The 18,857-nt window shown below is 48.0% G+C and overlaps 2 protein-coding genes and 1 pseudogene across 2 annotated transcripts; 2 read left to right on the top strand and 1 right to left on the bottom strand.

Moving 5' to 3' along the window:
- Positions 1-2,000: 2,000 nt before the first annotated feature.
- On the bottom strand, positions 2,001-5,205 carry LOC34618840 (annotated as a pseudogene).
- Positions 5,206-8,150: 2,945 nt separating this feature from the next.
- On the top strand, positions 8,151-15,124 carry LOC113147367. Its single transcript, XM_026337659.1, has 9 exons — positions 8,151-8,390; positions 8,488-8,612; positions 8,868-9,108; positions 12,740-12,790; positions 13,204-13,339; positions 13,656-13,798; positions 14,204-14,398; positions 14,629-14,749; positions 15,027-15,124. The coding sequence occupies exons 1-9, from the start codon at positions 8,151-8,153 to the stop codon at positions 15,122-15,124; spliced, it is 1,350 nt and encodes a 449-aa protein (XP_026193444.1).
- A 7-nt stretch (positions 15,125-15,131) lies between these two features.
- LOC34618842 lies at positions 15,132-18,657 on the top strand. Its single transcript, XM_026337660.1, has 7 exons — positions 15,132-15,555; positions 15,945-15,997; positions 16,167-16,283; positions 16,565-16,711; positions 17,394-17,604; positions 17,839-17,905; positions 18,435-18,657. The coding sequence occupies exons 1-7, from the start codon at positions 15,132-15,134 to the stop codon at positions 18,655-18,657; spliced, it is 1,242 nt and encodes a 413-aa protein (XP_026193445.1).
- Positions 18,658-18,857: the final 200 nt, after the last annotated feature.

Here is an 18,857-nt window from a genome sequence, read left to right on the forward strand (position 1 = left end):
GGCCCCCGTGCACCCCAGGGTCACTTTCAATTTTTCTACCATTTCCTCGAGAAAGTGGAAATGTTTTGCCTTATCACGAACAAAAGCGGCCAAAAGCGGCAAATAATGATGAAAACTGAACAGAACGGAAATACTGGATAATTGCTGCCAAGGTCACCAAGGGTACGCTTAGCCGTTCCAAGTATCGAGCCAAGATATTTTATTGTTTGGCCCGTCTTCCACGAAAACACTCGAGCTTTCCACTTGATCAGATCGATATATATATTTATGGGTGATCAAGCAAAAATAATATTTTTTGATCGTAGATTCACTCGATGTCTAGACAATGAATAGTTGATTTTCGAGCCTCAGCGGCTCACAGCTGCACGCAGAGCCAGCATTCCCAAAACTGCATTCCCTAGGTCAGAATTCTTCACTGTCTACATTCTCTGAGGGTATTTATAGTTTGTGCACCTCAAAGTCATAGGCATGCACACTGAGGCGTACATTTCAAACCTGAATCATATATCCACACTGGTGGGAATATTTATGTACGCGGAATCCTGAAATTTCCCAAAGTGGGCCTGAAAGCACGTTTGAATTCAAGCCATAAATCCCTGAGGATATGCTTAAGCATATATCCCATCAAGTCTAAATAACTCATTCCTCCAAAAGTGCGCTAAATCGTGCTTCTTTTGCCCCAACCTCCTCGCCTTCCCCCGAGGCCACTTGCCCTTCTGTACAAACGTGGCCACTGATTCCGCTATTCAGACCAGAAAGACAGGCAAGACTATATTCAGCTGTCTGTCATAGCAGTCCCGATATTAGCAAACGTGTCTGGACTCATCAGTACATGTCAATATCGCATCTACATAGACAGGAAGTTTACGAAGACAAAATCACAATTAAGCCAACTAGTCACTTTGACAATCCTCCTTCCAATACAACCAGCCTAAGATTCACAATTTGATATCAGCCCCCCAATTTCCAAGTCGTGTATGGTCTCCCTACCCCTTGGAGCCCATGTCTAGTGGTACATGTATCAGCCCCCATCTATTTTGGGGGGAGGCATACACACGTGCAGATCCTTGCATGTAAGACTCTAAATTATATACCAAAGCCACTATCTACCAGCAGCCCTATTATTCGTTAAACAGGTACCGAGCTAATGGCAAAGCAGTGTTTCTCTGTTTGTCTGAATGCCTCATATATACAAAAGGCATCGGCCAGTAAGGAAGTTTGCATGTTTTTATAGGCCTGAGTCTCTTGAGCTGCTATTACTCCAGGGAACACACCAGCATCACTATCTTTACTGTTAGATTAGCAGCAACTTCACCATGGAAACTGTGAAAGCCACACTAACCACCTCCACCTTGCTGGTGCAGGAGCAGCAGCAGTAACAACAGCAGGAATGGCGTACCAGCGGTCCCGAAAGCGATCACTGTTTAAAATAAACCTGCTGCTGCACCACTACCTGATCGGATGATGATGCAGCGAACAGAATTTGGGGTGCCCATAAATTAAGAATACAGTGCAATGCACGAGGTCGTGGCTATCCGCGAGACAAACGGCATCCACGAGTAGGCACCAGCACTACGGGTTGTGATGGCAGGGGCTCTCTGCTGCCAATGCACCATTGACTACGGAGAGCGGGCACGTAGTTCGCATCATAAAGAGGACTACCCCTCTGTTTGCGTGCGCGCCTATGACACTTTAGCGATTCGCACCATACATCTGTTGCTACTGCGGCTGCTGCAACAAAAAGTGCTGTTGCTGGTATTGTGCTGCCAACGCAACGCTGGCTGTTGTTGCTTAAACTGCCGCTGTGACAACAGAAGCCGCTGCACATGTCGCCACCTGCTGTTCACTACTGCGTTCTCTTGGCATCTTTGTCCACCGGTTCACTTTCTGCGCTGTCTGCAGCAACAAAGGCTGCTAAATGCGGTACCAATAGCAATTGGAAACGTGACATCCTGTTCTGCTGCTTCTTCTACAGTCTCCATTGCCGCTCTTACTGCTGGCTAAGCTTCTGGGGACTCTCCAAACTGCTTGTTGATCCATTCCGCGATCCTCCGGGTGCACTCAGATGCAGAGGGCTCCTCCAAAAACCCGAAACAAGGAAACTGAAGCACAACCTACAAACACTAAACTCTAGATCCAATGCCTTTCTTGGAAGCCTACAGAAACATTTCAAGATGTGATCGCTCGATCCAACGTACTACCCCCCCCGCCACACACACACACATATCCTACGGCAAAATGCTCAACCCTACACCCCAAAGTGGATAGCAAGAACCCCAGGTTATTCCGTACGACGTGAAATTCGTCTTTCCAAACGATGACGACGGCATTGGGCTCCGTGTCCCCTGTCTTCGTCGCGTTGACGGTACCATTCTTCTCCAGGGTGTTCTGGGCCTCCTCAGACAGCCATCCCAGGTCGGAGAAGTAGGAAGGAAGGGGTGGACCCGCCTGCGGTTCGTTTCCGACGAAGTTTGGTGTTGTTTCAGACCGCAAAAGCTCAGGAGAAGCGAACGAACCGAAGTCAGAGGGGAGGGATGATACCCGAGACGCACGACGAGCAGTTTCCGTCACAATATCACCCTCTCCAACCTGCGCTGCATTGTGTTGTTCCTCAAGACCTTGACCTACTGTCACTGGGGATGATAGTGCTTTGCATTCTACTGTTGCTGGTGATAGTGTTTCCGCTTCATCTGCTGCTGCTGCTGCTGACGCTGCCTCCACCTCAGCAATTTCCAGTGAAGCTACTCCTGCTGCTGCCTTTAGTTCTGCAACTGCTGCCGGTGAGAAATGCTGTGGAGTATTCATCCTTAGAGTGCCGTCAACTTCGATATCTGGGAGGACGTTGCTGCTTGTATTTAAGATGTACTTGCTGTTTCTCACGTTGCTGTTGCAGCTATTATTGATGTGGCTGCCTCTTACCGTGTCGCAATCCTCTGGGATTTGCAGAGGCAGCAAAGGCTCCGGAGAGTCGAACACTTCCGCGTCTCTACAGGCGGCGTTGAGCCGCCGGGCGAAAAGCAAGGAATCACTCAGAAGTACCTGAATAGAAAACACACGCAGAGGGAACAGCACAAGGAAGTAGAGAGACTGAGAAACGGGACATACAAGGAGGGGAGGTGCGGCGTCTAGAAAAAGTAAAACTTTACACCCATCGGAAACCAAGAGCAGGAAAACATTTATGACGGTACAGGCAAAATGTAAACAGCTTGAATGGGTAAAAGATCATGCAACGTGAGGCTATGCACACCCTAGAACTGAGAGCGTTGCAGGCCCATTCTGCTATGGATTACAGCACCAAATGGGACACCCCACGCTGTCTACAACGTTTCGAGGTAAAATCCCGCACAAAACAATTGCTGGGCGCCATGCATGCCATATGGCATAAGTGCTAGATATGTCAAGTTTAGGACTGAGGTTTGAGACTCGGATGTAGCGCTTCTGGTACCTCTACGGATCCGGTGTGTATGCAAGTTGGAGGGAAGCTCCGAAGCACCGTGCGGTCGCTCAGGAAAACAGGTGATACCCAAGGGTTTCTAAAGGGGGTTTTATCCTGCATAAGTCAAGCACCGCTTAAAGCATAGAGCGACATCGTGAAGCGCAGACTGTGTCCTACCTTCATACAGATACTGCCAAATGTGACGCCTTTCGGGTGTGGGAATCCTAGGACTGCACCGACAGCCCGTTGCAGAGGATATGTGCAATGGTTTACGATTTGTGGCACTTACCAGAGTGTTGCTTTGGAGATCCATTGAGAAGGCACCTCCGCCAAAGCGGTAAAGAGCTGCTGCTTTTTCAATGGAGAACAGTGGCAACAGGGGCTCAGCCGTCCTGTTAAGCTGCACCCCGAGATAAGTAGCAAACGGACTGCAACCCTCATGAAGTGCTCCTTGTGGCTATCGGTGATAAGGTTGAGGATTCAGCGCTCGTGGTCTTCCGAGAGCCTGCCGTTTAGGGCGCGCGAGCCCTTTATGCTTAATTTTAGCAGCGCCCGACCCACAAACAGGTCCTCTAATGCCACTAAGAAGTAGAGCTTAGCGCTTACTGTATACGAAGGCCCACTTTGGGTGAGGTCCAACCACGGGGAGAGCAGCACAAGAGCTCGCGGCAGGCCAATGGGGATCCCACCTTCTCCAACTGTTCGATTGTGCTGTATAAGCTGCATTATCAACGTGACCGCCAGGTTTCCCCCCGCACTATCCCCTGTACCAACAGCGACATTGTAGGCAAATTCTGTAAGAACCTATTGAGCCTTGTCAAAAGAGATATTGGGCACCCCCGTTCTTTCTAGTTCTGATGCCCGGCTCTGGGTTTCTGTTCTTACCTGCTACGACAATAGAACTTGGATCAATTCCTTCCTCTTCAATGAGATATCTATAAAAAGATAGCGCATCCTGTAGCTGTCCTGGCCAAGGGCATTCCGGAGCTAAGCGATAACGGGGCGCTACCACTCGGGCCCCTGTTTGGCGGGAAAGATCTGAGCGCATTCATTATCACTAGAACCCTGAAGCCCGATCCCTAAACCCGAGCAGACAGTGCAACCAGCATAGGCTAAGAAGCATACAGCGGGACAACTCCGTTCTACGGTTGGAGGCTTCGAGATTAGTGGGGGTTCGTACTGCGCTGACCGTTTAGGAAGATGCGATAAAAATCAGGATTTTGTGAGATGAAGGCTCCGCCATGCAGGAAAAGGATATACCTGGACTCCTTGACCTTTTCCGGAAAAGCTACAGAGAGCGGAGGTGCACCATTGCTAAGAGCTGCTCCATGGGAAACCCCATCAGGAGAATCAGGATCCGACGCGGGCACCGCTGGTTCTGTCTCTGTTTCTTCTGCTTTTGAATCTGTGGCAGCCCTTACTATTGAGTTTATTTGCTTTAACAGCAACAGTCTGAGCCTCCAAGCATCAGTAAACGTATATTTCTGCTCAGAGCTCTTAGGGGCCCCCCTTGGCGTTTCATACACATGAACCATGACCCCGTCCTTCGTATATACAACAACGGCGCGCTGGTGCTGCAGGGCCCCCATACCCTCCAGCATCTGATTCATCTTGCATATGCCCCTCTCCATGACGCGCCTGTCTCTAGCCAACTGCCGGTAGCTGTGAGGCCAACGGGTCAAACGGGTGTACGTAAAGATGGCGGGACAAAAAAGACGACGGGCGGAATGATCAGGCACCGCGGTCCGCAGCAAGGAATGCTGTGCCATTTTCACAGATATTCTTTATTGGTAACTACAAAACAGGATATATATGCATATAGACTAACAATTAAGCATTCAAAACGAGCCACGGGGAAGGAGGAAGGCCAAATGAGCTCCAGCCCGTTGCCACAGGTGTAACAGTCCAAAAACCGGGGCCAAAGCCTCAACTCAAGCTGTTGGACCTCTAGGGAGCCGTCTTTGAGGCTGGAACGACAGAAGAACAAACACTAGAGGCTCTTAGTGTTAAGAGGGGGGCATTCCTTTTGCCTACGGCCTCATATTACGCGGGGGGCGCCTCCTAGCAACTCAAAGAGCCCCACTGCCGCATGAAAACAGCAAACAGAGACAACAAACAGAACAGAAAGTACCTGGACAAACGGGGTTCCAGGGGGGACCGCTCAAGTGTGGTGGTTCCGGTTGTGCTAGGTCGAGCCGTTCATATAAAGAGATAAGGAACGAGCATCCCCAGTCTGCCCTCTACACGTAAACCACCCCGAAAAGCACCTATAATGTCAATAACATTCCTTATCTTTGAAAAGAATACAGGGAGCCACGGAAAAGCACGCGCTGGCTGTCTTCGTCTCCAGGGGCTGATGGTGGCTTGACGTCAAGAAAAACAAGGCACAAGCGAGCTTCCTTTTGAGCAGAAGAGAAAAGAAAATTGTGACTGAGAGGTAATCGAAGAGACACTTGCAGTATTCTGATTGGCATGGTCGAGTCTCATTATTTCCGCTGTTGTGTTTGCAGCGGTCCCCGGTGCGGGGCCCGGAGGAACAGCAAGTGCCTCAGATGCAGGACATCGCAATTCAACAAAGCACAAAACACCTGACAGTCCCATTTTCAATAAAATAGAATTCTGCTGTAAATCTCTGTTTTTCTTGCTTATTTTTCTGTTTAATAGTAGAAAGCCATACAGGTTTTCACCCCTGTACGCGAGGCGCCCGGTCGGTCTGTGGGCGTCGAAGATTGCCTACATTGCACAAGGGTGCTGTGACACTTCAATACTTCAACTGGAGCCATAATTAAAGCTTTGATTTTCTGGTATACCTAAAAGCTACCCCAGGTAATTTCGAATATGTGCCCTATGGGGATGAATGCTTCCTAAAGGTTACTCAGCGCTGGCAGTACAGCCGAAGATTCCGGCCACAGGAGAAATTAGCCTGTGCCACTTCTTAGCAAGCTTAACAAGCTCTCTTTAAGAATTCCTTTATACTGATGCCAAAAAACGTTAGAAGCCTTTGTACTATACTGCTTTCTGTCGCTTGGACTAACGCAGTCTTCCCTTAGTACCAGTAGCGCCTACTGGTTGATGGAACGCTTCACCATAAGGTCTTTGAAGGGAGATGTCTGGTTGTTGCTTCACTATAAAAAAGGGGAAGTTAATTATGGTTTTTTACAAGAGCTCCCGCCTTCTTGTTCCCGACACGTGCAGGGGGACGTACAACTAGATTGCAAGTAGATGCACCCTCTGAGCACTCCGCAGTATCGCAGCTTGTTGTACCTGTCATCTAGTGCACACCCATACAGCACTGCAATACATAAGATGTATGAGCATACAAAGCAACTAGCCAGTCCTCTACCGTTTCATAGCGACATGTAACCAGTTGGTAAAAAATGCAATGTTGTAGCTTAACCCGCTAAGTTCAAAGTGCATTCTTACGCAGTGAGAGTCTAAATTAAAGTGTCTATCTTTGAAGGCCTTATATGGAGCGCTAGATTTGGCAATAGTGCATGCTTCACGCAGCTGTCCCCCGGTTATCAATTTGACTGCTAATTCGCTGAAACGTCAGATTTACCCACAACTGTCTGGCATCGACCAAGTTATTTGGTCGCTCAATAATCTAATGACTTATTCTGGTAAAAGGCGGAGGAAAAGCCTCTGACGGTAAAAGCTGACGGTGGCATCACCCCTCTAGGGGTAGCAGAGGCCGACATGCAAACTGATATGGACACTACAGGTAAAAGTACAGGATTCCCTAGCTGACAAAATGGTTACGGGTGGATCTATGAGGTTGCGCAAACCAAAAGGGCATCATCGCTGGGATAATGGATAGGGACTCAGAGAATTCATTAGCCGATTGGAGATGTATTCTGCATTGTTTTTCTCGGATGGAGAGAATGTGCGCGCGTTGAGACATATTGACTGAGAGGAAGATGCCTTCAGTGGTGGCCTGGTTTATGCAGACAAAGCCGTCTTCCTGTAGGCATTCATTCTGTTGGAGCCTTTGCACGCGCCCAAGGTTAACAATACAATTTGAAAAAAATGGAGTTTTGCACAGGAACCTATCAGCTGGCTGTTTATCAAGATGCACGAAACCTGGGTTTGCAAAAGCCACAACGTTGACGAGCAGTTGCTTTATCAGCGGCGTCACGTGAGGTGGTTACAGAATGTGCAGCGACTCAGCGCCTGAATAGCCTACCGTTAAAGCTCTCACTGATTATGGAATCCTTGAGGTTTCAGGAGCAAATGAGCACAGAGCCTGTGTCTTTCGTTTTGAATGGAAGAATCAATTTGAGAAAAAGAGCCTATGGATGCCGGAGCTGTGTCAAATCGCCCTAGGCTACAGCCAAAGGTCAACGAAAAATAAACGCTAGAAACACCGCTGAGCTCCTCAGCAGCCCCACGTAGTCTCTCAAAACCGCACTTGCTTTTACTAACGGAAGCTGGGTCATATAGTCCGCAACTGCAAGAGCATACAAGAACCAAAGAGGTTGAGCTACTAATATACATATTGCAGAATGACGCTTTGACAGCGAAGGCCCAGCAAGGAAAAGGTTAGTCCCTCACACAGGCTGGGGCGCAATGAAGGGAGCTCTCAAGGCTAGAGCCGCATTTGTGGACCCACCAAGGGTCAGTTCTGCACTGATACAAGCTCACAGAAAATGGTGGAGAATTTCTAGCGTCATTTAAAAACGGATTCGTTCGGGGAGCTACCATTAGAGGAGACGGCATGCAGGCACGATCTTCTTGTTCGCTTGTTGGCTCAATCCATCAGACTCATGTTGCTCATAGGCCTCGAAATGCAAGGCCTGGCAAAGCTGAGGCCGCTAAGTACTACTTCGAATTGAAATTGGGCCCTTTGGGCATCGTCCGTGACATTCGTGTCGGACCCACATGTCATGAAGCAATCAAGGCATGCATGAGTGAGCCAACAGGAGGCGCGCATGCGATCGCAGCTGCGCACTGCGAAGTTTAGTGTGCTTGCCACGGCTATGAGATTGAAAGTGCATCCCTTCTTACTGTCGGTGCAAGTCCCTCACTATTAAAACGTTTAACCGAGTTTTCAGGCATATGAACAGCAAGTGGGCAAATATCAAGGAAACGTTCACCCTTTTGTACTTACTAATGACGAGCTGCCAAAAGGCTGGCCACCTGATGGTCGTCCAGCTCAGCTTCTTAAGCTGATCCCCGGGTTAGCACCAAGCCATGTTCAACGATATAGGAAGCCTCTAAAACATTAAGAAAAGACTGAGCTGAATGCAGATGATTATTTGGAAAACGGTAGAAGGCACAAATCTATCAGAGGCTTTAGGCATAACCCGATGCTGCTGCCCAAAAAGCACGAACGGTGGCACATGTGCGTTGAATTTCTATGCCTGAACAACAGTGCTAAGGAGAAGAAGTTTTCGATGGCCCGTATTGGCGCATTTCCTGACGAATTACGCAGGTCAGCAGCCTACTCGGTTTTCGACTTCACAAAGGCTTTCTGTGAAATTGCCACTCACTCTGATGGCAAAAATCTGGCGTTTAATACCCGCACTCGCGAACTCGAGTATACCTGCACGCTGTCTGAATTTGGTAGTTCCCAGCCGCTGCTTGTATGGATGACGTCCTACACTTCGGCGAAAGCGCTCAAGAGCACCTCAGCACCTGCGGAGTGCGCTTCAGCTCTCACGGAAAAGGCACTAGTATGTGAAGGCGCAAATGTGTTCGCTAGTCCCGAGGACAACCGGGGTTTGGGGATACCGTGTTTCAGCTGCACAAATTCTGCCAGATCCGGCAAAAAGTTGAGCAAGGTGCGGCTTTTATCTAACGCACCCGCATGGACGCCGCGAGTCCTTTGGTTTGCATCTGCTTAGAGATATCATTCCTCTATTTGCTCACATATTTGGTTTGTTGACTGATATGATTACAAAAGACGCATTCTGTGACCCAGGCAGAGGAAGCTGCTGCCGCATGAATGTTTGTTATTGGCCGTCTTACAACACTCCTGGTGCTTGCGCTACCCAGTAATTTATTGGCGCCTTCTTTTCGTAACAACCGGCTCTAGGAGCACAGTGGTGAATGACATTCTCAATCAAAGGCTAAGATATCTCCCCAATATTTTAAAAAGTTGTTTGTCATTCTCGTTGCTAAACCGAAGCCAAGCAGCGGTATTCAGTGCTAGAAGAACTCTGTGCGGTGAGTTGGGGTGTGAAATGCTTACACCTTTTTTGTGGGCGTACATTTAGTGTCCAGATCGCCTTGAATCGCTAATATGCCTTAAGAAGAGCTCTCCAAAAGCTCTGATAATAGTAAATCTGTCTATTGCCTTGGGTGCTTTGTGCATTGCGACGTTAGATTGTATCAAGGGACTCACCAAAACGATCGCCGAAGGGCTCTCGCGACTCCCTATGCATCTCACCATTGTGTAGCGCAATCGCTTTGTCGATACTGATTTACAAGTTCTCTCAAGTTGTGTACGTCCCAAGCTATTGACACTCACTGGTTCGCTATTCGTCCCAACATTCAGAATGGCAAAAGGGTGAAGCATTACCACGTTGGGGATGGCCTGCTGTAGTTCAAAACCAAGCGAGGCTTCAGTATGTGTATACCATCACTCTATTCCGCACTGCCTACTTGCGCAAAGCTCAGGATCGTGTTTTCGTATATCATATTGGGACTCACATTGCAGTAGAAAGCTCCCACGGTACCCTTGGTGGCCTGGGATGCTTCCTGCGGCAGAGGAGTGCGCATCGTCATGTCAAGCTTTTCAGCAGCTAAAGCCGCGCAATCACTCTAAACCCTGCTTCCTAAAAATTTCGGTCAGCTCCTAGAAAGATTTGGACTGATCTGGTCATGTGTTTTATCGCTGAATTGCTGGGAATTACGGTCCAGGGCGGCACTTACGTCATAATTCATGGATCAGTGAACAGGCCTAATCGCTTTCTCCTGCGTTGTCACAGCTCAAAAATTGCTATGCTCATGCCTATGTCCTTAACAGATTCCCCAGGAATGCCGTTACGGACAGGAATCCGAATTTCTTGGTGACCTCGGAGGTACACTTCTTACCTGCCTACCCGTTTGCTACAATTACCACTGTCAACCACCCTGAGGCTGCAAGGCGGAAAGAGCGCACGAATCACCTTCTCCTGCAGCATTTGGAACTGTGCACTAGCGAAAATTCAATGAATTGGCTTGATTACCTTCCGTGTTCTCTGCGGGCTTGTGCTGCCTGCCACCCACTGCTCTCCTCCACCAAGCCGCGCCTGGTCCTGGGGTCCGGAGTCACGAGCCACCTGTGGCAGTGGAAGGATTCAGATGACAGCTGATCGATGTACGCGAATGTTGCATAAAGCTCAAGCGACAAAAACACATCGTCACACTCAGCCGCGGTCGGTTATGTGTTCAAACACACCTTATTGCAGATACTGTTAGCTTGATACAAGAAGCCGCAATGTGTGCGTATGCACTAGTTGCTATGTGCAACTAGCTGTAAATGGACGAAATACTTAAAGGGTGTAGCTGCTTGCACCCCATTTGTCGCTCTTACCTGATGCCGTAACTCTGAGGGGTGCCGGGAGTGAAAGGTCGGCCCTCGTTTAGGAAACTCTCAGCTGTACTTTACTAAGTATGTCTTGATTATAAAGTTCAGTGTCCCCTTGCGGCGACTTCAAAATGGGATGTCGTGCCAGAAGCGGGGGCATCGTGTGAGATAATGGAAAGAATAGGGGGAGCTCTTTTTTATGTCACTTCTTAACCTTCTGATATATATTTGCAGCCATCTGCGGGTGATAAGTTTGTTGTGAAGGCCCAAAACGAACGTTATTGTAGGAACGAATAGCCGAAAGCTAAACGAACGCCAGCAAAATCATGGGATATGAGAAGTTCTCGGAAGGGGATGTGCTGGTATGCAAATATTTCGACCTGGGGCTCTACATATCCATGCGGCTCAGCTTATGGAAAGGAAGCATTTCGGCCAATCTTCCAGCGTCTACGGCGTTCCTAGAGTGGAAATAAACGATGAGTTTCCCATGTGCAAGGAATCCAGTCTTCGATTATTGAACTTTCTGCACACAATACATTCAGTCCAGTTAAAAATTAATTTCGGTAATAAGGCTGCTGCGGTTTACAGGCGTCTCTCGGAGTTCTAGAAGTCTGCCACTCTGTTCCGCTAGAGTTTTCCTGGAATTGTACTAGTAGAGCACCTACCAGCGGAACAACTGTAAGGGAGCAGGAAGTCAAATATATACCATGCAGGCTTAAGCCTTTTGGTTTTTCTGGCAGACTGAGAGCGAAGTGCTTTGCTTTTGTTTTACTGAGAGAACGAAATGGTCCGGCAAATCAAGAACTAATGCTTGCGCACTCTAGTGTACTTCATCCATGAACCCTTCGCGAACGAGCTCTAAAAAGTCCTTTTATTGTTTTCGATGTCCTTATTCTGTTGGGATTTCAATTATAGGTTCTCCACGACGGTAGAGCATCCAGGTTATGTGTGATTGGCCATCAGCTTGCCAAAGTGGATAGTGGCATGGTGTTTTTTTGAGAAGTTTCTTCATGTTCCGCACTGCTGAAAGGTATTTAGTTATGCCCAGGCGTGAGTTAGTCAACTGTTTAATGTTTAATCGGAGAGTTGTTCAAAAGACAGAGACCCAGTCGACCTTATTGGAGCCCCCGGAGCAATGCATGGGCATAAAGTCCTAGACAGTCGGACCTTTGCGAACTGAAAAAAACACTATCCATTATATATTTCGCACACTTTTCATCTTTAGTAATTTGTTATATCCCCTTTTAGTTGTTTCAGATTGCTATGGCCTTTTCACTCTGTCCCGGTACATTCTCCCTTACAGCGACCTGACCACTTGAAGACCTGCAACTCAGTACAGCAAAACCAGCATACGCACTTGGGCATTCGCTGTACGGGCTAAGTTCAGAATTTTCCTTATGTGAAGATGGAGGAACTACTAAAAATTGAAGGCTGTCTGGAGCCCGAGCCCCCTCTTCTTGCTTCACGAGAAGAGGACACGCCCAAAATGAAAAGATGCGTAAGGTTTCAATGTCTCGGGCTTGATGAAAGCCTTTCACATCAATGCTTTTTTCCGTTGCGTGTTACTGAAGAGTTGCCTGCTGGGCTTCAGTCAATGAACGGAATATCGCACCATGAAATTTCGGTCTTAATGCATGGAGTTTATCACTCTGCAAGCTGTCCGTTCTTTTGTGTTCGCTTAGCAGCTTTCTATGGATACGCTGCACCGAGATACTCCCGACGAGAGCCCAGCCCTTGCCTGCCCTGGCGGTGCCTATGGACCTGTCGAATCCCTCACCGTGGAGCGGGCGAAGCAGGTGCCTCTTCATCGTTGGGAGTATGTTGACGACTTTGGCAAGACACAGGTAGGGAGTTCATGCATGCCTCCTTAATTTCATCGTCCATCTCCTTATTGTAGTTCGCCTTTATGTCCGTTCAGGTGAGTTGGACATTGCAGGAATATGCTTACCTTTGTGCCCTGTCGCCCCACTTTCTCCTGCTTTCTCCACGTGTCTCTAGTGAAGCTATGTGGTTTACCTTTTATATTCTATTTGTAGTGCTCTGCTGTGTGTCTGCATCTTGCTGACCGACTGGCTGAAGGTCTCGTAGTTCATTGCTGTCCTTTGCGTCCTCTGCCTCCTGTTGCGTCACATTGTCGAGCTCTGTTGCAGCACCCCTAAAGGTTTATAGTAGGCTCGTGAGTGTGCTACAGGACTTCAGTAGCGATCATACCTCTAATCGTATATTGTGATCTCTAGCTCATGGCTTTCTGCTTCAGGGTCCATACGATGCTCTGCGCATAGTGAAGTGGATCCAAAGCGGCTTCTTCGACAAGAGGGGAGGGACCCTCTTCAGAATGGCGGGAGAGGAGACATCTAAAACCCTCTTGGAACAGTTGCCCAGTATCATGACTGGTAGGTACGAAACAAGAGGGGAGACAGGGGCATAACTGACAAAAGACAGAAGGAATGATGACCCGCGTTACCTTGGTCCTCATTGTGCGTTACTGCTCGCTTTTTAGCAATCATGTACTTATATACAGGAAGCGTGCTGGACGGATATTCACCTTAGCAAGGGGTGCCTAGGGTTGGGGACAAACTGTAAACGTGCCATGCTGTAGCCGTTGGCTTTCGCTGTCGTACTTTCATCTGCCTATGCTTTATTGAGTTTTTCTCCCTTCATGTATTGTCTGCTTGTTCGCGCGTGTATTCCCCTAACCTCTCGTTACAGAGGCATATGCTGCGATGGTGTTACGTATGGAGAAACCCCAGCGGATGCAAGCACCTCCGGAAGAGACTTTGGAAGTAGTGGAAATGATGCCCATGAACCTCTCTGATCAAAATTCAGATATACAGTCTGTCCTTAACGTCAAAGCGTGAGGCTTCACCCTTCTATATCACGGAATGTAGTGTACAACCACTCACATACAGCATAAGGACCCATCTCTGAGGAAACGCCTTGCCCACTTTTGCACAGCTAGTTCACCCGTACATAGAACCGTAGAGTATCGTACTGATATAGAGATTCACCAAACAGAATCTAAGGCCATCTCTCTAGTCTCAATTTTGTAAGTAAATTGAATTACTGCCAAAGCTGTGCGCCCATGCAAGGTGTGTTTCACCCTAACATTCCAAGTGTCGGCTTCTGCAGGTCTGTACTTTCCTGTACGCAGCAGTTTGTGCGTTGAGCATGGCTCTACATTCTGCAGTATGCTTCCATGTATATGCAAAAACACGCTTACACCATTTAACAACTGCGGCCTCTTGCGCCACTTGCAGGCTGCATCGGAGTCTCGGGACTTGCGACCTCATGGTGGTGCTGATGCCTTTCACAAAACGCGAGGATACGCCTGCGAATCGCAATGGGGACTGCTCAGAGGCAGCGCTGAGGAGAGCTCATGTAGATCACAAATCCCAGCAAGCACTGGTTCACAGCACAGGCAGTTATGTGTTTTCATGTGCGAGGCTTGGCCGGTCACAGAACTATAAGCTGTGAAGGATGTAACGGTTTGCCGCTTTTGATGAATTACTGAATAGGTTGAGATACTTCTGGCTTCTTCATCTACCTTTGAATCCTGCTCGCGTAGGGTTCTGTTTACTCATCGTTCACCTCTGTACTCGCCTTGCACTAAATGAACTCGATACTGCGAAACTCTCATCACAAGAATAATAGTTTGGGACCACGCCATTCATATTTGCTTCAGGTGCCCCAAAAGATGTTCAAGATTCCCGTACACAGCGCCATTTTGCGCCTGAGTTCGCCTATCTGGCTAACTGAGATAACAGCCCTGGAGGAGAAGCACAAACAGAGATTACTGTATTCAGGTAAGCACAGGAATTGAATAAAAATCTAGATGCGCAAATCAGTGTTACATAGTGACACGTTTCCCAATAACAGTTGCTTGGCTGCACATGGACCTACATACGTAATTAGCGAGAGGCTCAGCTAGAATACAAAAGCAAAAGATGCTCACATACCGTGAGAATATGTGCATGCATATATGTATGACAATATACATAGAGTGAAATATTTATAGGTTTGTTGGAGGACTTTCTTTTAGCTATGGAGTCCATTCGGTCAACTTTTGCACTATTCCTGCAGACCACCCAGACCGACAGGAGATGCTAAAGTACATCATTGAATGCCAAAATCCAGAGGCCCTTCGCTGCATCATTAACTACATTTACGGGTGGGCCTAATGTAGCTATGATTTTGTTGAAAGGCCCTTATATAGAACCTGTACCGTCCACATACGATACAGTTACATCGATCTCGACTCAAAGCTACTTTTACACTGCTATGTGTACTTCATTGCTACCTGTATGGAGTCACCCTGCACTCACCACGCTGCTCGAAACCATCCTTATACTTTCGGTTCGGGACTGTTGTGGCTACAGCTACAAGGCAAGCATCACTCACGGCAATCCGATGTTGTTGGTGTCAGTGTACTTAGAAGCGAGTCGCTTCAAGATTGACAAGATATGCAAGGAGGTGCTGGAACCCCTCTCAGCGCCAATGAACATGGAAGCCCTAACGCACCTGGCGTCCTCCTCTGAAGCAGCTGGCTGCGAACAAATCCTCAAAGAATGTGCAAGAGTACTCTGTGACTGTGCCTTCGCGCTGTTTTCAGGTAATTCGCTCTTCATCTCTGCTTGCCTTAAACATCGCTTCATATTTGGCATTTATGTGGTCTTCTGGTGCTTCCGTACCACGCAAGTATCAAGCGCTTTTCTACACAACACATATGCAGTCTGCCATCCAAGGATTTTATGTGCATTCTTGCGGAATAGCTTTCGCGCATTTCTTGTGACCCTCTTAGATCTGCGCACTTGCGCGTCATCTGTAGCTCTGCCATCCATGATGAGGAAATCACCCAATTGCTGGTTAGCCAGTGTGTGTGCCATACATGCTCAGTGAATCTGTTCGCAGTACCGTATGACGGCCTCTGCTGAACAACACACCTTCTGATAGTTTTTATGTAGCGTGGCTGGATGGTACTTGCTCTGTTGTCATTAACAGGAATGAAGCACATGCAGTTGGGCCCACAGGCCATGGCCTTAATCTTAGAACACGTACGCTTCACACTCAAAAGAACCAAAGACCACTGTAGTCTGCCTTCAGTGCTGCCATTCTTGGTCGAATGTCCGTTCTACGGATTGGTTCTAGTTTCCTTTGTGCAATGTCACGGCGAAGGCTGTAGGTTGCTGTGCCTCTAGGATCTGTGCTCTGTGATCCACTCAGGACAACTTGCAATTGGATGAGATGCAAGTTTACTTATCGGCCGCAGCTTGGTTGCACCAATATATCGAGAATTTTGGAGAGCTTTCAGATCCTTCAATCATTATCGAAGACGCACAGGTATTTTGCTGTTAATACAACAGTCAGCCGTGCATTTATCCTTTTACTCAAATGATTTGTTGCGTTTTGTCATGGAGAGCTTATGCAGTAAAAACTATCATTTCATTGCACCAAATGCCTGGGTGGAGAAATCCGATGGTATTCCCCAAGTGAAACAAAGGCCTTGATTTTTTGGGCAGCTAGTAATATTCCTTATTACCTGGCTGAAAAATCAAGGCTCTTGCACTATTTGCATGAGTTACAGCCGCTGCTGAGATCAGTGTCTGCGTATGCTTCTGCAGTCCATCTACAAAGCTATCCGCTTTTGTAGCATGTCCCCTCAGAGGCTGCAGGATGTGCGCGAGCCCGAACTCGACTCTATCATCTTGAACGCTTGCCTGCGCAAGTTCTCTGGGAACGAGTGGAAGCCCAGAGTCTTTCCCTGGACGGTTAGTTGTACATGTATAATTTATGCCTACATCAGCTAGCCGCTCTTACAACGATCTTCAAACGTGGTGTGCATGACTGTGCAGCTGTAGCTCCAGTAGTACGTTCTACATCCAGACCCCTATAAGCTGATGCACTTTTTCAGTATACATGCGCCAATAGTCAGATATCAACACGCTGTTAGAGATGCGCACGTTCTTCTAATACCGCATAGCGGTATATTATGCTTGACTGCTTTGGTACACCAATGCACAGATCCTCTGCATATGTCCTTATCTCACTGCCTGCGCAAGCTGTATAGTCTGCATGCTTGTTCGTCTTCTGCGCTCATATCCGTGATAATATGATTTCCTAGGGACTATCTATATAATAATTGCGCGTTCTTTAGTGCGTCTACCTGTTTCTGGGCTAGCGTCCTACTCGGCAAATAAAGCTGTTGTTTCATGTGCCCGCGGCCAGTCGATAGAAGCGTAGACGCCTTTGTGCAGATACGCTGGATTATATGGTGGAACTACAAAATTTTCCAAATACAGTTGAAGATATCTTTGTACATAATCTTGCGCCCATCCTTCCATCTCCACAAAATTGGATGAGATATCCTACATGGTCTGCTGTAATGAGTGCCTACACATGCACATGCGTGCCTACGTGTATCTGAATGCATGCACACGTCTTGTGGTGCAGGAAAACTGTGAGTACGAGGTGCAGTGGCGAGGCTCGCTCTACCCGACAGCAATAACACGAGCTAACAACCAGCGGGCCGGCAGGCAGTGGGCGTGGACCATCGGGTCTCCACGCCTTGTCAGCGAAGTCCTGTACGCCACCGAGATAGTGCGCACTGAGAAGGGGGCCATACATGTAGGAGTTGCTACAGACGACCACGGGAACAAGGGCAGTAAGGATTCCACTTGAATCGGGGTTTACGGCAAATGAGGTTGCTGGATGTACAGCCGTGCAGAGCATTGAGCATTTGTTCAGGAGTTCCTGCCTACGATGCAAGCTTTTGGCCGTGTCTACGGCCGAGGCTAAATTAGCTGTACAAGATGCCTGCCTCCCTAATATTCATCTTTCTCGATCGCTTGTTATCGTGGGTTGCCTATCTGAATTGCTCCTTGTGTGTGGACCGCAGAACTGGCGTGTTACTTCGACCACGAGGCCAAGGCCTTCGTTACGGCAAGTATCGGGACTGATCCACTGTGGGTGAAAACTGTAGAAAACAGTATTTGGGTATAAGCTAGAGTAAGCATCATTCTAGTGTGATGAAGTTACCACTGCTAAGCAGTATGTCACAAAAACCAGTGATAGGGCCATCAAGCACCCACACAAATCACCTGCAAAGCGGAAAGCTCGATTGCCTTCGGGGACTAGCCATTCCTCGCACTCCTACGTTCACCATCAACTAGCGGTACACATCTAATATTGATGATCCCGAAGAAGTATACACATTTCCGTGATTAATCTGAGTGGATGCATTTACTGCGGATACAGTACGCAGACATACATTGAAACATGCATGCACACACCTGCGTGCGTAACGACATGAAAAAAGCAACGAGCCTTGTGCCGTGTGCCAAACCTTTTGCGCTCCCTCAGTTCTTCTGCGTACCACACAGTTCACCCCACTCCGGTTTGTACTTGGAAGCGAAGTCTCAGGCGTGGAGATATAGTGGCCCTAAGGTTATCGGTCGGCATAAGTGCACTGCACATCACGATTCAAATTTTGAGAACCTCAATGAAAGCCTCGTTCGTGCTACCTCATAAAGTACCAGTTGTAAGCCAGCCAGGGGACTATGCAACCCAAGTATTTTGGTGCATTTTTAGTAGAAAACCGAATGGACGCGCCCCTCGCAGCTTCTTGACAGTGCATGGGTGCTCTATATTTTTAACTTGGCTTTTCTGCGGTTTCGCACGTTTCTTGTTTGCAGTCCTATCCGTGCCGAATTCTTAAAAAGCCATTCATCCAGGTCTATCCGTTCTTCGAGACCCTGAACTGTGGCGATACCTTGGCGCTCCCTGAGTTGCAGACGGACCTCTTCAATAGCTCCTAGAAGACATGGAGCTTCAGATGTGAAGCCGTCGTTAGTTTGGCGGATTGCTGCATTCTGGTAGCCCCTGAGTTGGGGGCCCCTAAAGGCTTTTGGCAAAAGG

This window comes from Cyclospora cayetanensis, unplaced genomic scaffold (genome assembly GCF_002999335.1).
Source record: "Cyclospora cayetanensis isolate NF1_C8 unplaced genomic scaffold, CcayRef3 CcayRef3_contig_2, whole genome shotgun sequence".
Lineage (NCBI taxonomy): Eukaryota > Apicomplexa > Conoidasida > Eucoccidiorida > Eimeriidae > Cyclospora > Cyclospora cayetanensis.

Excerpts from the sequence above, each read along its gene's own strand:
- LOC113147367 (XM_026337659.1), top strand. The coding sequence starts at position 8,151 with ATGCAGGCACGATCTTCTTGTTCGCTTGTTGGCTCAATCCATCAGACT. Across the intron at positions 13,340-13,655 it reads GTTGCCCAGTATCATGACTG|AGGCATATGCTGCGATGGTG; the intron begins GTAGGTACGAAA and ends CTCTCGTTACAG. Across the intron at positions 14,750-15,026 it reads ACAGAGATTACTGTATTCAG|ACCACCCAGACCGACAGGAG; the intron begins GTAAGCACAGGA and ends CTATTCCTGCAG.
- LOC34618842 (XM_026337660.1), top strand. The coding sequence starts at position 15,132 with ATGATTTTGTTGAAAGGCCCTTATATAGAACCTGTACCGTCCACATAC. Across the intron at positions 15,556-15,944 it reads TGCCTTCGCGCTGTTTTCAG|GAATGAAGCACATGCAGTTG; the intron begins GTAATTCGCTCT and ends TGTCATTAACAG. Across the intron at positions 16,284-16,564 it reads TCATTATCGAAGACGCACAG|TCCATCTACAAAGCTATCCG; the intron begins GTATTTTGCTGT and ends ATGCTTCTGCAG.